Source organism: Synchiropus splendidus, chromosome 2 (assembly GCF_027744825.2).
Source record: "Synchiropus splendidus isolate RoL2022-P1 chromosome 2, RoL_Sspl_1.0, whole genome shotgun sequence".
Classification (NCBI taxonomy): domain Eukaryota; kingdom Metazoa; phylum Chordata; class Actinopteri; order Syngnathiformes; family Callionymidae; genus Synchiropus; species Synchiropus splendidus.
The window spans coordinates 12,140,479-12,158,654 of NC_071335.1; the positions used below are offsets into that span (position 1 = coordinate 12,140,479).

At 40.4% G+C, this 18,176-nt stretch overlaps 1 protein-coding gene across 3 annotated transcripts in view; it reads left to right on the forward strand.

Annotated features, from left to right (window-relative positions):
• LOC128753411 (microtubule-associated serine/threonine-protein kinase 1-like) overlaps nucleotides 1-18,176 on the forward strand; it is a 61,718-nt gene that overhangs the window by 1,078 nt on the left and 42,464 nt on the right. The window contains exon 2 of one of the 3 annotated variants that reach the window (XM_053855097.1): nucleotides 9,890-9,921. In XM_053855097.1, coding sequence (XP_053711072.1) covers nucleotides 9,890-9,921 — 32 coding nt within the window. Of the gene's footprint in view, nucleotides 1-9,889; nucleotides 9,922-16,219; nucleotides 16,590-18,176 lie in introns of those variants that run through there. The other 2 variants (XM_053855098.1, XM_053855099.1) reach the window with 2 other exon arrangements.

The following is an 18,176-nucleotide window of genomic DNA, read 5'->3' on the forward strand; positions in this document are numbered from 1 at the left end:
GAAACAGACCCAAAAAGACAGAACCAGGATGAATCGTTTATTGGCGTCTGTGTGTTTGGTACCAACCATCTGCAGCCTGAGAAAACAATTGAACCCACTGACCCTTCGTCGTGGCATCTTCAGGAAATGAAGTCTGTTGGCAATGCAGTGCGTTTGGCAGGTGATTCTTTATGGGATCCATCTTGGATGAACACAGTTTCTTCATTGACATCGACAGCCTGTACTTTCAGTTTTTGGATTAAGAAAACATTAAAATTCTGAAAAAAAAAACTGACAAAAAACGTTTCTCTCCTGCACTAGATAGACATTGACAGATGTGTTTGCCAAATATGTATATATACCTCTTTGGAAATGCCGACGTTGATAACGTTATTCCAAGCTTGACAGCTGATGGACATACTGATGCATGATGTCGACATTGTTCAACACTTGTTTGATTTATAGGCACCAATTATACCTTAATTTCCGGACTACAAAGCGCACGAGAATATAAGACACACCTCCTAATTTTAAGAAAAAAAACATACCTACACAAGTCTATACGCTGCAGGTGCAGTGATGCACTGGCTAAAAAATGTCCAAGGATACATGGCATCACTTCTGAACAAGTTTTAGTTTCTCTGATCTGATGTGATGAGGCTCAATGTCTTGGCTTGTTTGTTCATGATGATCCAGGTATTATCTGCATGTGTTTGAGCTGCGTGAAAAAAAAAAAAGGTAATTACAGTAGTGTGGGCAACCATTTTTATCCTTATTCATGCTGGGGTTTATTTCACCCTGGTAGAAGTCAGGGAACTGTGTGAAATGTATATTTCAATTCATTGGTTACCTCCTTTGTTTCTCTCCGTTCCATTTGTCCTTGTAGTTTTGTTAACACCAACATAAGATCGGCATAGAAAACATTTACTCACAACTCACAAGTCTATCTACTTTTTTGTGTCATGCAAACAGTTGCATACAAAGTTTTTGGAGCACCAAAGGTTGACATCCCTTTGCTATAGTGGTTGAAATTCATGGAAAAGCTAACCCTAACTTTAATTTAAAGGACAGCAGAGAGGTGTGATGACTTTGGCTTTTTGCTGGGCTCAGTAAACTAACTGGTCTGCTGTGCTGTGAACATGTTTCTTTTGCGACAGATGACATCTGTTATGACCCTTCTGTGATATTTTCACTTGTATACCTGTTACAGTCAGTGAGGTTCAAGAAAACATTTTTAATGGCATCCTCTGTTCCTGATTTATTACGGACCACAAAAGCAATGCTCTCCAGAGTTGACAGACCCGGCCTGCTCGGCTAAAAGCTTTCTTTGAGGATTTCCTATCCTGCTGGTGCGTGCCTGAAATTAATCATGTAAACAGGAAATTAAAGCTCATATGTGAATCCATTATCCTCCCGGTTGTCTCTGTGCTGGTATAGTCATGTGAAATAAAAGCCCACTTCTGCGCCGAGTGCCAAGTTACTCTCTCGCACACGGAGGCTTCTTATTTATGAAATATTAACGGGTATATTGGCACATTTCCTGCACAAATGTTTCGGCAATGAGTGTGATCGGTGCTAGACAGTGGGCCTCTGTGGCTGCCCACTCTTCCTCTTAAAATTCTATGGATTAACACTAATAAAAAAAAAAGTCTTAATTATTTATTGCTATCACGGTATCTTGCGTGAGCACAGCTTGTCGCTCATTTGTTGTAAAATGTATTTGCTGGGAGCTTTAGGTAATTTATTCCTCAGTAATTGGTTATGGACGGTGGCAGGCTACAATCTTAACACATTTAATCATTTGTAACACCTCTGCCTTCAGTAAGAATGTGTTCCCCTGTCTCTGCTGTAGCTGTTCGTCCACTTGTTTTTATCTCCTGTTCAGTTGACCATCAGGGGAGATGTGAAGTGACATAGAGACGGTTAAAAAAAAAAAAAAAAAAAAAGGAGCTAGACAGAATATGTCCAACTAAACTTCCCCTCAGGTAGCAGTTGTGTTAAGATAGAAGCTGTTTCTTGTGACTCTACAACGAATAAATTAACCAAACAGAAGCAGGGGTGAGATTTCAGCAGACACCAAATAACAGAGTCCTGGTTGTCTTTCTGTGGACCCATCACTTGCAAAGAAAATTCTGAGGTCTCTTAAAGCGACTTCTGATACCTTCAGAACTGTTAGACTGTGCTTCTGTTGCTCACTCGTGGTGCACAGTTTGGACATTTCTGGCCTTTCTCATATCTCTAATCTTTGATAAGTTTGTTTTTTCAACTGACAGCATACACCGTCAATATTTGGATCTTGTCATACTGTATAACAAAATCATCCATACCCGGTTTTCCTCCATGGAGAGCTGAGGCAACAGTCACTTATGTGCACGCTCTTCAATGTCACTGGCAAACATCTGACTTTGTGCGTCCTTTTGTATTATAATGTTCTGATTTTTCTGAAAAATACAAGAAAAAACACCTGCAAACACTAGGGGTGCAATGATACATGAAAACCTTGGTTCCGTACGGTCATCTGTTTTAAAGTGCTGGTGAGTTTTTGACTTTTTTTGTATGATTTGTGAAGCAAAACATTATTCTTGCTCTGACCCCCGTTTCACCTGACTGTGGAAAACTTCTGACATCTTTGTGTATTATAATGTTTAATTCTATTTAATGGTTTATTGTTTACTATGTGTATTGAGAACAATAATATAGTATATAAATGTAAATAGTAGCTTTGAAAATCGGCATAAGTTTGACTGACCGATCGTGATGACGTCATATTCCTCAGATCTATTGGTCTACCAATTTTTCCACCCCAACTGTGCACACACTTAAATGGTTGTAAGCTACCATTTGCTCATCCAAGCACTTATTGCTGTCAGTACCGCTGCCGAAAGAAACACCAATCACCTATGGCAAGTTGACCAATGCTGTGACTAATAAAAGTAGCTCCATGACAAATAGAATTTGTAATTGATACTGAAGTACCAGCTTTGTTCCGTATTTGTATGACAGACCGACTGCTGGTCAATAAGGAGAGTATATGTATTAATGTTTTCCACATAAAGCACTCGTCATTTACATAGATAATTTAAGTATTTATACCAAAGGATAATTCACAAAACATCCATGAAATTGAAGATATTATGGATGAACGAATTCATCCTAACACCTCTTTGTTCAGTTGTCCCATCCACGAATGGACCTGTGCGCCAGCAAAAGCATTTTAAGCCTTTAAGTCCTGAGTACACAGACAAATGCACCTACCAGCTCATTAGTGAGTCATGTTGCAATATAAACTGTTCAGAGATCAGTCTAATGTTCGTCCACCTCCTCACGTTGCAGTTTGTTGAGCCTGAGGTTGCGTGCTTGGAGATGTTCGTCTGTGTGTGGACAGAATTTTGTGTACATGTTTGTATCAAATGGGCTTCCACAACCCTCCCCAACTCCCCATTTCCAATGAGCTGATCGATATCCATATCAGACACAGAAGAGGTCTTAATGTTGAGGATGTGGTCCCAGGCCCATTAGCGGGACTAATGGTGGCGTAACAGCCTCGTGGGCCCTCGGGGAGTAGTACCATGAAAGAATGGGGGGTGGAGGATGTTGGGGCCAGTGTAAAGTAGAGCTGGCAACAGCTGGCTGGTTGGAGTTACTTGGGGTGCTGAGAGGAGCCCTTCAAAGTGGCACTTCACAACATGTATCTCTTGTCCACATTTAAAATATTATATATTGTAGAATGCTTTCTCCAAATATGAGAGCTCAGTTATCACAGTCTTCATGCAACAAAAAGGTTTAAATATGGCAGCCGGGCCAGAGAATTGTCCGGGAAAACGTTTCACCTTCTATGCAGAAGATGATAGAAGATGGATGGAAGATGAATTGTTTTCTCCCTGTTGAGTGTAGATTAAGAATGTCAGGAACTGCTCGCAGAATCATATATTGTCTGGCTAACTTTGTCACAACATCTACAGATGGTAGATCTCTTTTGGGACAAGACAGTTACATCTTAAGTTGCAAATAAAACAACATCCCAATCCAAGGTGGTCAAAAAATATTGATATTTCAATTTCAAACTACATACCATACCTGCGAGGGCTGGGTATCACCTGGGCCGTTCCTTTACGATACTGTCACGATATTTTGCACAATATTGTATCAGTATTTTTACTGAAATATTGAAATTCTGGATTCTGTGATATTGTCTTGATATTTTAAGTTGTCTACATCTATATTTAATACATAAATACTTGCTGCTGCATATGTGATGTGTGTTTACCAGTAACATTCTCTTTTTCGTGCACTTTTTCGTGCACTGCACAGTTTTGTTGATTCATTCCTCTGTTGGACTGTGAAATTAAACTGAAAGTCTAACTGGAATGACATCATGATAATATACTGCCTTTTATGGACATCATTTCATATTGCATTATCTCATATTCCCCCTTACAGTGATGGTTCTTATCACAATATATTCTGAACTTACAGTGTCGCAAAGCATGGTATCACCACTCCTATACCGGGATATGTATTGTAATGTATTGTAAAAGTGTATCGCAAGATACCTGATCATTCATATGTTTTAAGGAATTTATTACTAATAATAGTTACGTTTTGGATTTAAATACTGTGCTTTATTCATCACATAATATCTAAAAAATACCTAGGACTGAACTATCAAGTATATGACTTTACTGTCATGAGGAGCAAAGAGATGCTTTTAAGCAAGCCTGAAAAATTTGACTGCAATTTCAAGAAAAAAACAATTGAAATGATGAATTTGATAATGACTAATGCGTACTTATGACTCAGTGTGAACTTAATGTCTAATCCCTGATAGCTTGGAACAAATATAGTCCTCCATATGCACACACACAGCTGAGGGTAATTTGTCCAATGTTTTGTCCTGGGCAGTGTGCCCGTTTTCAATATGCTTAGCGCAAGAGATGAGAGTGTGATCACCCCGCAAGAACCAGCTCAGTCTGCCAAGTCCTGTCACTCACTGCCATGGCCGCCGCTTTGTTCCACCTCATCACTTCCTACTGATGTCACTATTACACAAGAGCTAATGGGTCGGTTTATGCACTGAGTGCGACGTAAAGCGATGTATGTGGTTGACTTAAATCCATCAATCACTTTCAGTTGACCTAGAAAGACAAAAATGGGAAAATACACAAGATAAAAGTAGATTTGTTCCGTAGGTTCCAGTGATGGCTGACCACTTTTGGCGCTTTTAAATGACCACTGAAACCTCTTAAATCGGAGAATTCCCCGTGTGACATTTTGCCTGCAATCTGCCGTCTGGTTTGGCAGCAGATTCAGAACAGAAGCTGGGTGATTGTGCCCAGAGCAGCAGCATAACAATGTTTTCTTTTGCTCTGCTTTCCATTTGGCCTTCATTTCGTCCTTGGGTTAATATAGCCTAAAAATAAAAACTCAGAAAGGGAGCCACAATGTGGTGCTTTTTTTCATCTGTCAGGAAAGTAAGTTACCTAATATGTGCTGGTATTTTATTGTCTTCCTGTTAGATCAATGACAAGACTATGCTTTGATTCAGTTTAATCTCATGGAATCATTTGAGCAGCATTTTTAGATGACTAAATAGTTACTGGAATGGACATTAATTCACACTTATTTTTAACTTCAGCTCCTCCAAACCCCTTTGTTTCAACTTAAATAAATAAATAATAAAAATAATATTTACCTTTAATAACAATAAAAAAAACAACAACACGTAATAATTGCTTTAGTCGTGAAGCAACATGTATCACAGTTGTTTGTATGTTTGTCACAATTTTATATACCATTTTATATTTTAGAGTCAGTGTTGGAGGAAAGCTGGAAATGATTGAGAAATGTCACGACTAGTCACACTCTCCAGAATAAACCCAATCTCTGCATGTAGCTCTGAGGTTGACAGGCTGTAAGAGGGAGCAGGTGTTTGAGTTTTATCCATTAGCTACCCCTTTCACCTCATACTCTGGCACGCGCGCACACACACACACACGCACGCGTGCAGAGAGCCATGGATCTGTTGTTCACTTGCTCTCAAGTGATGTAACTGATACATCCGTTGAAAGAGCTCACCACGATGGGTGATGTCATGCACTGAGTGTACAGGAGCCATTTTGAAGTGAGACGCATGTTGGCACGTCCCATATCAGTCTGATGGTTTCATCCTAAACACTCAGTTATTAGTTACCGCAGAGGGCGTTTCTATGGAGTAGCTTCACATCAAAACAAGATTTAAATGGTTGTTTTTATCAATAATAGCTAGTTTGAGTTTATGCAATTGTTGTCTCACTTTGATGCTGTTCAAATGGCAAGAGCAACAAAGACTACAAAAATGGCTGACTTTCCCAACATTATTCATGCAGTCTTTCCCAAATTTGTAGCAACCCTGTTCTGGTTCAATTAATCTCTATAATTTTGATCATCTTTGCGGCAGCAGCGAGCTGAGCTGGGAGCGGTGTACTTTAACAGGGATCAGTGCGTGTGGTTCTATTAATCTCTATATACAGTGGTACCTCGATTTTCGAACGTCCCGGAATTCGAAAAAATCAGAGTTCGAACCAAAATTTTGAGATTTTTTTGCTTCGGATTTCGAACGAAAATCCAGAACTCGAACACCCCCGAAAAAAGCCGGAAAAAACATAACGTGCGCGGACTGATCAGCTGACCCACAACGCGCTTTGTTATTGTGTATAACGCAGCCTCTGTATGCAGACGTGTCCCGTTGGCTACATTTACTGACTGTTTTTTCTTCATATTGAGGTGTAAAACCTTTCCTGTCTCCGCACTGGACTGTGGTAGAGTGTCACAGGGTAGGTGCTCGCTCTCGACACCTCCGAGGCTGGAGCCCCCAATCCAGGGTTTGATGTCCTGTTGTCGGCTGGAGCTCGGACAGTGCGTTTTATATATATATATATATATATATATATATATATATATATATATCTGTGTGTGTGTGTGTTAGGGCTGAACGATTAGTTGCATTTGCGATTATAACGTAAAATGTGATTTTCTAATCGTAAGGCTGCGATTTGACTGGTCATGTGACTTTCACGTTGGTGGCGCAGCGCAACGGTGAGCTTTAGCCATTGAGCTGTAAATTACGGCTTTAGCCTATGAAGGTAAAATGGGTGCAAACGTGGCACATACCCGTAACACAAGACTCGTATCCATGCGTCAGAGGCACATACGCGTAACTGCACATTTGCATCCGTAAACCCTGTGGCACGTGCGTGTAAAAAGAAGATTTACATTCATACAAACACGAAAAGTAATTTCGCCTTCATTCTCTAAGTGCACAGATACAAGTGGCTAAACACGAGCTCTTGAAACTGCAATTGTGACACATTGCTAAGTTTTCCACGTCAACCACCGCCAAAACGGGTGCATAAGCTCCACGTACTCGTAGAACATGATCCGTATGCGCGTGCACCCTTTTGCACCTCTTCTCGCACCTGTAAATAAAACTGATGCGCACTTGTAGAAGTGGCGGCAATACATGCCTGTTACTCCATTCGCGTTCCCGGTAGTCACGTGACGTCTATTGTCCAATCGGTTGCAGCGACATCCCATGTCATGGCGGTTTACGAAGAATTCGGATAGAACTCACTGTGGGAGCGCACATGGAGTGAGTGGTAAAGCCACATATTGGTTTGCATTATTGTTGTCATATGCACTTTAGTTTGTGTGATTTATCAGTTTAGTAAGTCTACAGTTGAAACTGAAGTAGACAAATAAACCATCTTTCATTTTAATTCATGCTTCATTTGCCTTTATCTTAACATAAGAATAGCCTATAAGGAAGAACAATTATATATACTGAATCACATATGGTTTATTATAATACAGATTGATTTATTAGTTGTGTTTGCTGTAAAATACTTGAGAAGAGGACCTTGAAAAGTAATCGCACATTTAATCGCAATTGCAATATTGAGAGAAAAAAATCGCAATTAGATTATTTTCCAAAATCGTTCAGCCCTAATATGTGTGTGTGTGTTGTTTGAATGAATGAATGTTTAAATGTGTGAAAGTTTAGAGAACAGCTGCCCAAGATACTCCTGCATCTGTGTTACTGTGGCAACAGCTACTGAGTTCATCTCTTTCTTATTTGACACAGATGTTTGTTGTATAAAGTTATTTTTGAACAAATCGATGTGTACAGCTTGTTTTTTATAAAGCAAATTGTCGTTCGTCATTCGTTGACATGGCGTGTCTAGAGGGGAATGGGCTGGGGGGGCGTGGCTTTGGACGTCCTCTTCCAAAATCCTAGCTAAAAGCCTGCTCAGGATGGTCCCATCAGGTTTTTTGTCAGTCACTTAGGGGGCTCAGCATGGATTGGCTATCATTGGCTGTGATTTTGTAGTTAAAATGTAGTTATGACGAGACCTTATGGGTAAATGATGTAGAAGAAAATAACCCAAAAAATTCACCTTTATATATGTTTGGATTTTCTAAAAAAATACAAACACCTTGTGTGAGATAGTACTAGCAGCCACCAATGAGGAATGTGGTCATCTGGCCTGGTGATCTTTCAGGCATCAAGCTTAGCTTTCTGACTGTCACGCTTGTATAGGTGAGTGTTGCGAAGCGCTAGTTGTGCTCCCTGAACTGGGCACTGAGTCACTCCCTTATTTTCAAGCTTGTTATTAAATGACATATAGATTTTTTTGTGTTGGCTTTTTAATGTGCTCCAACACTGCAAAGTACCTTTTTGTTGCATGTGTTGCAACATTACATAGGTGTAAAACTTTGACACGGCTGCCATGTATGTTTTGATTCACTGCCTTGTGAGGCACACTTGTGTACGTGTGTGAGCTGTGAGAAGGAAAGGGGGTGAGGACATAACACAGCAGGTGGTGCTGTCATTGGTGAATGATTCACTATCCAAGTTTCATAGGGACCCTTTATGACGGATGCATTTTAAGTAAAGACATAAGTTTATCGCAAGAATAAGATATGCTGAATACCGTTGATCTAGAGTAATACTTGATTTACGTAATGCGGCTGTAGTCGCACACAGGTAGGAACATCATCAGCAAAGACCAAAAGGTTTATTGATGTGTGGGAAATAAGAAATACAAATAACTTCGACTTGTCTCGACAGTCTCCTGGTATTCTAGTCTGGTATTCAGCATGTAAGCTGACCAACAAGCTTGGACAAAGTCAGACACACATGACCGCGTCTGACAATGAACTGTAACCCATTTGGCATTCACTGCAAGTATGGGTTTTCATCGCAATTGAGAATCTGACACCTTGTTTTTTTCTTTAACAGCTAACTATCTATCATATTGACATTAGGTCCATATTCAATAATACCAGTTCACGAGTTTAGCACAAACACAGTTGCAGTATATTACAGGGAAGAGTAGTAGTAAATCTACAGAAACGCAGCTGCTCTGAATTTGACTCCAATATTCAGAGGCTGACTGTAATCCTTGTAACCTGACCTCACCTACAGCTTATGTTTAAAATCCACCCGAGAGAAGACAGACAACAAACACCATGATTGTCCATCCCAGTAGATCCTAATCACATCAGACTCCTGGCCCTTGTGTTCTAATGTCATAAACTGCTGCAACATTTTTACAGTTGACCTTCGCTGCACTCAGCCTGCTGATTCCTCTACAAGACACACTTTTTTTTGTGGTAATTCTGCTACCTACTGGACCAGACTGGAATCATGAGACCTTATGACCTTATGACATGGTTTAGATGACTACTAACACGTATTTCTTGTATACTCTGCTGAGCATGTGCTGAAGAGAAGCCTGAACAGTTTGAGGATATTATTTTTCTTTACCAGTTATATGTTTTTTACCCCTAGTTAATTCAACTCTAATGTTGTATTTGTTGATGTGGTAAATCTAACATTGTCCTTTCTGTGTCTGTTTTTTTTTTTCCCCAGAAGGATCTGCCTCTGCCCCGCAAAAGCAGCAGGTAAGTTTCCATCTATGTTTGATGTGTCTTCAAAACCTGAGACTTCAGAGTGTAATTATTATTCATTTCCTCACATCTTCCACCATTAATCTTGACAATTATTATCACACTACTTGTGTCGTGTTTGTGCTGCTTGTGTTTTGGAGGACCTTTTCAGGTATTCTCTTTAAAACATTAGTTCCCCCTTGTATTATCTAAATAATCTGTTGAGGTGTTGTACTGCTTAACTGTATCAAAATGCATTATCTATTACAACACATATGTAAACAGTCCCTCATCCTCCCTGCCCTGGAAGTATGGCCTTCAGACCTGTCCAACAACAATGCACTATTCCAATTGGTCGAGATGTCATTCACTTATCACAACAATACTGGTGTTAGCATAAATGTGGCAAATAATGTGTAGCAAGGGTAATACACAGCTTTCGCCGAATATCTGTGTTTCTAGCAGGGGTTGGGGCCCCTGACAGGTCTCATTCACGTACTTGTTTTGATGACAAAATCTGAGTGTTTCATTGCAGTGTGGAGCCCTGGTGTGTGATGAACCCAATCTATCAAAGTCCCTTGAGGAAACGTTATTTTTCTGCATGTATTGATATGGTTTTATGGTCAAGCTGTACAGGAGTGTGCCATCTATTGGTGAGACACTGGCATTACATGATTTGTGGAAAACTAATGAAGTTGAATAATACTGCTGCAATCCTGTTACACACCAGTGGAGCAAAGGATTATGGGGACTGGAGTAAATTGAATTGTTTTCTGTAGCATTGTAGCAGTCTGCTGGCGCCGTAATGGAGTTGCAGAATAGGATCCTGAAATTCAATTGTCAGTTTGCCACAGCTGAAGTTACAATTGTTACGCCCTGTGGCTAGTTTGGGAGTGGTGTTTAAACGCCACATTTTCTCTCTACATTTCCACACTCGCCACATCCGCATCCACATCTCGCCTTAATAATCCAAGTTGATGGTGTCCAGTTTGGTTGGGTTTCACAGTTAACAAGCCATATATAGCCCTCAGACGCTAGTTGGCCTAAAGTGAAAAAGAAGTTTTTTATTTGGCATACACTTAAGGATACTCAGAGCTGCTGGCGTGCATGGTGCCCCAGGGAGTCTCTTCCTTGGGAAACAGGTCATAGTCGAGGGCTGTCATCTTAAAGGCCCAGTTATTCTCAACGCTACATACACATCCATATACAGATGGATCCTTATGTCTGTGCTCTGCATTCATTTCGTCCATATTTCTGCATGTTTCCACAAAGCTTATGGATATGGACCAAACTAAGAAGTACTGTGAGGACGGTGTTGCTGTCACTACCCGATACGTAGCTCTACTGAGACACGGAGAAGACTTATCAATGGTGGAAGCTCTCCATCCTCCAGTTGCGATATATTTATAGGCAATACCAAGGCAACAAACACTGCTCATTTTAAGATTCATCATTGTTCACATAAAAACAGCATGCATGAAAACACACTTCTTGGGAACATCACATAAAAATCTGTTGAAATAAGACTTCAATGCACTCGACTACATTTCAGCATGGGTGTGTGGCCATACTGGTGTAAATTTGGAAAATAAAATGAGTTAAATTGGCTGTCGTGGAATGTTCTTGCATATGCGGCTACTTTCATTGAATATTTTATAGATTTATTTTTAATCCTTCAGTCTTTGAGACGCTGTCGTTGTGCTCTTGAGAGAGAAGGCAACCTTCTCCATTTTTTCTTTTCCCTCACATGAGCTTCATCTGTCTGTATTTGAGGTTTTCTGTTGTCCCAATCTGTTGCATCAGTGAGCTGTGCCAGAAAAGGTTGACAGCAGAATTGAGGTGGTGAAACTGAAAATGTCTTGCTTCACGCAGAGAGTGCGAAGGAGTTGACAAAGTAGAACAGATGAAAACAGGGTGTTGAAGGCTGAAACGTAAGTGCTAAGGCTTTTTTAAAGTATTGGAATATATACAGCAAAAAAATTGGCAGAAAACTAAAATGACAAAAGCATATTTCTGTCTTTGTTTCAGCTCTTGAGTGTGTCTTTATGTTGATACAGTGCTGTACTCAGGCAGTAGAAGTGGCAAAAACATCTTCAGACTATTATAAATAGCATTGCACACTGAGGACATTCAGAAACGTCAGACTCTTTATTTTGCGCTCATTAGCTGCACAGGTTGAAATGACTGTGAAAGAGGTTGCACAGATGAGAAGGAAGAGAAACACTACAAGCTTAATTTAGGGTTACATCAGCAGAGATTCAGCCATTTACTGTTACGTAAGCACGCTGGAAGATAAGTGCTGGTGTTTCCACAGGCAACATCAGTTCAGATCAACACTGTTCGTGCCCTTGCTCAGATTTAGGGCTCGCAAGCTCACCCCACTTCTACTGTCGTAGTGCTCTTTCACTCACTCTGTCAGTAAAACAACATCTGGGATCAGGCATGCTCTTATCTCCTTGGTGGAGACCAAAGACCAAAGGAGGTTCCAGCCTGGAAGTTTTTGATGAGATTCTTTTGTTGCGTGAGACAGTTGATATTAATTACTTCAGTTTTTCACTTTTACGTTTTGTGGATTTGAGCAGAAAAACATGGAAATTGGAGCAGAAACCAAAATAATGACTCCCGTGGCTCTGGCTTTCATGCTACTCCGTAATGAGATGAATAATTAGAATTCAAAGAAATATCGAATTCAAGCCTAATTTTAGATTCAAAGCCAGATCATTTCAGCTTCAACGCCTCTGGATTACAGTTGGTGATTCAACTAACAGCCTGTGGAGTAATTTGGAGGTGTCATTTGACCCTAGGGAGATTAAGTGACACAGAGGAGTTTGACAAACATCTCATTGTGTGTCGTGGACAAAAATTAATTGAAATGAAAGCATTGCTTTTACAGTGATTTTACGCCAAACCGTTGCATACTGTGAAACTACCCATTCTATCTCTTGCCGTAATATATTGATGTTGGGAAAGTGGACTTTAGAAGTGCATGTTGACACATTTCAGTAGAAACACATATTCCGCCTTCCGCTGCATGTTCTGACACGTAAGAAAAAGATGGAGGTTGGGGTTAGTATTAGCTATTGGATGCCGCTCCCTTCACACTACATGTAGATTAGGTGTCATGGAAAGAATCCATCTCAGGGAAGGAAAACATTTTTTCCTTTACACAATCACAGAGGCATCAACATGCAACGTGGACGGCTGCCTTCACCATCAGTGTAGGACCCAAAAGTTTCCCCACGTCAATATATTGCATCATGGGAGTGGAAAGACACAGCTATTTTTTTGCCATCATGATGTCTTGTGTGAGTGTTTGTGTGTGTGTTGGGCAAACACCATTTGTGGGGCCCTTTTTTCGGACCCCACAAGGTTAAGCCTCAATTTGAGGATGAACACTTCAAATGAAATGAAAGTCAATAAGTGGACCCCACAAAGATGGCAAGACAAACCTGTAACTTGTGTGTCAGTGTTGTGGCAGCACTTAGACGAACTGTTCAGGAATCAGGAAGAGATTGGTTGAGAGGTTGATTCACAGTCTTTTACTCTTGCGTCCATCTTATTCACATGAAATGTGTTCTACATTAGATTTCAAAATAAAGGTTTGACATTTAGTTTAAGGACTAACCAGAACGCAGCAGTGGCAGATGCTTCCACATCACTGCAAAAGGATTAAATCCAGTCACAACAAACTGAGTGCTGACTCAAAGGAGCACTGGTCTCCAGAAGAGAGCGTCGTGTGTGAAGGATGTGGTCCATTAAAAAGTCTCTGAGGCAGCCTGATTATAAAAATCCTTTAATTGACAATCTATGTTAAAATGACTTGCCCTTCCGACGGCACGGCGGCAGTGAGCTGACTTGAGGCTGATGAGCGGAAGATAAATATGGAACATGATTTGAAAAGAAGTGCAAAAGCAGTGTCTCGTTCTACTTTCTGAACTCGGAGCCAATACGTCACATTGTTAATTGGGGGCAGTATCGTAGGGTCTTTAGATTATTTTCTGTGTAAATCTACTCTCCTTATTAGACTTCAATTGGTTAACAGTCGACATCCAGTCCCGTTCTTTGTAGTTATTAACAGTCGAATCACAGAATCAAATTCACTTCTGTGATTCTGGTGACAAAATTTGGATTTACCAATGTGATGACGTTTTTTTTATTCATCCCTTATTGCATCTCCCTTGTGTTTTAGAAGCTTTGTAGTGCTACTGCCTCCTGTTGTTTGACTGAGGTCACTGCACTCTAAATGATAATAAAGTTATATACATAAAATACGTGTGGGGAGCCATGAAATTGGGTGGAAAAATATGACGGTGTGGAGATATGATCTATCTACCCATCTATCTATCTGTCTGTCTAAATGCCTGTCTGTCTGTCTGTCTGTCTATCTGCCTGCCTGCCTGTCTGTCTGTCTGTCTATCTGCCTGCCTGCCTGTCTGTCTATCTGCCTGTCTGTCTGTCTATCTATCTATCTGCCTGCCTGCCTCTCTGTCTGTCTGTCTGTCTGTCTATCTGTCTGTCTGTCTATCTATCTATCTATCTATCTATCTATCTATCTATCTATCTGTCTCTCTGTCTGTCTGTCTGTCTCTCTGTCTTTCTGCCTGTCTGTCTGTCTATCTATCTATCTATCTATCTATCTATCTATCTATCTATCTTGTTGCTGAACTCATAATTACCCTTCTCCCTTGATGGGTATTGTTTATGTTCTTGTTGTAAGTAATAGCTTCCAATGAAAATGAGTGCTTGTACATTCAGTTATTCATCTTGATAAAATAGAGATGAGGAGTATTAGTTCAGGGTCAGGGAGCTTTTGAAAACTCCTTGAATACGCAGAGGATATTTATGATTATTTATTTACATCCCTTTTCCCCCCCTTTAATAACGTCTTTATCTTATCCTGGAAAAGATAATGTAGTTTTGAAAGGGAGTATTCTACTCAGTATTCTAAATGTCAACCCAGTCATGACAGTGAAGTCTAATGATGGAGACTTTTATGTGTCTCATTCTCGTGTGTTCTTGTGATTTATCATCTCGCTGCGTTACACTGCATTTATATGAGGATTGTGTGGGCGAGGGTAGATGACGGGAAATTTTATTGAAGGAGATTTTACGGTACATAGCCGATGAGATAATTTCATAATGTCCATTATCGTTAAAAAAACAAACACTCTCTTAACTTATACCAATAATTCCAAAATGCATTGCAGCCATGTTCGATTACCATATTCTGCATAAACAGTTATACAGTTGCATTTTATATTTGTTAGTCTGTAGGCTTTTTGGCTTAACTGGAAAAAAAGGAAGGGCATGTGAAGTAACTGAATAATTGAATCATAAATGATCATAATTAATTGAAACCAAAAAAACAAAACATCACCAGCAGCAGGACATTAAAAACTCCCAAATGACTCATGCCTTCTATATGAGATCATGGTGTCCATCCCCATCTGTGCTGCCCACTGTGTTTGAGTGATATACTCCCCCCATATACCACAGCCCTTCCCACGTCTCCTCTCTTCTATGTATATTTCATCCTACCAGGCTCCTACATTAGGAACGTCATCTATTATTGAATTGCTCCCCTCAGCCCTGCTGTGCAACTGTCGCCCCACGTCAGCTTTAACATTTGGTGGTTTTGTTTCAAACAGGAGAACAGAAGGGTGCGTGCACACACACACACACACACACACACACAGACACATTCACATTCTGTGATGACGTCCTCTTCAGCTTGGCATTGCCCTTTCATATCCAGGACAAACAAACATTTCTTGATGTCTGGTTTTCATTATGACAGTGTTTAATGGCCACTGCAAGAATCATGATTTAGAGAGCTACATCTAAAATAGCACGTTCCACACGTTTGCATTTGATAACAGGATGATTAAACATTATTATCAAACACTACAAATGTATTGTTTTTTATATATGCATATGAAGACTGTCAGTTTTTTTCTGACAGTCTTCATTACAATAGGCACCAAGCTACACTTTCCAGGCAAACAGGGATTCCAAGATGTTCCCAAGCCAGAGCGATGATGTAATGCATGCTGGATATCTGTAGATTTGGTGAAAAGACTGTTGAGTCTAAATGTTTAGGATTGCTGTGTCCATAAAGTGATGCCAAAACACATTTACATTCTCATTCCTTTCTTCTTAGTCCTCTTCCTTCCGTCTCTCCTCCCTCCTGCATCCTCACTCGTTCCATGTTTTTCTTACGTTCACATATTTGTTTTCACCCTCCTCTGTCCCCTGCTCCCTCCCTCCTCTCCCTCCTTCTGTCTCTCAGCCCCCTCCCCTCCTCGCTGTGTCACTCCACTTCCTGGCTTGGCACGCTACCCTTGAGAGGAGCTCCACAATCCTCTCTTCCTCTGACATGGATGCATCATGATTAGTCTCCTTTCTCTTATCAGTCTCCAATTTAAGACACCATTGGTTCACCCGGACCTTTCTGGTTATCCCTTCCTCGCATGCTCAGTCTGTCACATGTGCAGCGTGAATGCTGGACACCAGTGTGTGTGCATGAATGCATGTGTTAAACCGGCTAAAGGAAGCTGTCATGCTGTGGAGGATTTTAATCACAGCCTCTTGACTGCTCCGGTGTGTGTGAAGGATCAGCTGCTTTAATGTTCATCTGCCAACACAGTCTCGGCTCCTGGCAACATGTTTCGACGCACAAAAAGGTAAATGCAACAATCTGTTTACGTGACCTGCTGTTGCCAGTGTGTTTCACAGGCGGGTTTTGTCTCTTCTTTCTAATGTTTCCGTTGTCCCTGCCAGCTATCCTGCTGTCTCACTGTTGCAACGGTGTCTTAATTTAGCTACAAATAAAGTGCGTGAGCTTTGAATACTGTATCTGATGACTGTATCTCAATCTTTAGCTGGATTCTCTAATATAATAAATTCTATATTTTTTAATCCATCATGCTTTTTTATGACTGGTCAGCACTCTGTACTGCATTTTGAAGTGAAAGCATCATTGTCAGAATCCAGGAAATGCACGTGCTGCGTCTGATTCTCCTCACTTGCCTGTCTTTTCTTTTTCTTTTTCCCTATTTGTATGATGTCCCTGCTCTTTTAACTCCACTTACTTGCAAAGCAGGTTATTTTTTATAGCCTGTCTGCTATGATATAAACAACACAGTCAGCTTTATGTCTTTCATTGTTTGAAAAGTGCTCACTCATACTGAAAAATACAGTGATTTACAAACATAGCAAGCACATTTATTCCCTATATTATTGACCAGTGGAAAGGTTTAACCATAGCAGTGTAAAACAGGACATTTCATGGCAGAGCTTCACTCTGCAGTTCTCAATTTAACAGCTAAAGATGGTGTTTCAGGCTCTATTGTTAAATCATGTACAGTGTGGAATATAGCAGTTGATTTCTATCCCACTGCTGCTGTCATCCTCCTCTCCTAGACTCCTCTCCCTCCTGCTGTGCTTCGTTTTAGCTGATCACGGGGAGGACTGAACTGGGTCTCGACTGTTGTTCCTGCTGAGCAGGGATGAACAGCAGCAGATTCTCTGTACAGATAGTCCTGGTGTCAGCCACCATGCTGGCTGCATGTTTGCCAGAAACCCCTAGCAGCTTGTTTACTCATGAAGCTGCTCACACACTTTTTCTTTCCCCATCATGGAGCCTGACTGTAGAACTTGTGCATTCAAAACAACGTGGAGCAGTATTAGTCAGAATGTTCCATTAGATTCTGATGCAGATGGAAACACACTTCTACTCCTCAAGCAAAGCTTGGTCAAACATTTACTTCCAACCCCCAAAAAATGGTTTTACTTGGACTTAAAATATGCTTTTTGTGTATGCATGAGTTCACGCACATGCACACGGAGGCATACACACACACTTCTCACGACTGCATGGTAAAGTCCATGTATCGTGTAACCATTTTTTAACGTTACCCTCACTGCCAACAAAATGTTGACTCTATAATCGAACAATGTCGCTTCCACTATTTGGAAAATATTTCTCTGTCATTCACTCGCCTCACCAAACTATTTGTCTCTATTAAGATACCAAAATAGACCCTTTACAGTGTCATATATATTCATATTTTGATGATTGATTATAAGGCGACATTCAAGAACTTTATCACAATGTTCATCACTGACAGTTCTTATCTGTTACTTGAGTTCTTCGAGTTTTAAAAGATACACTACTTGTAAATAACAAGGGATAGTCCCATTTCATTCTCCTCAGAAAGCTTTAAGATATTTACACTTACTCACACTTCAGCACCCCATTCAGTTCGTTT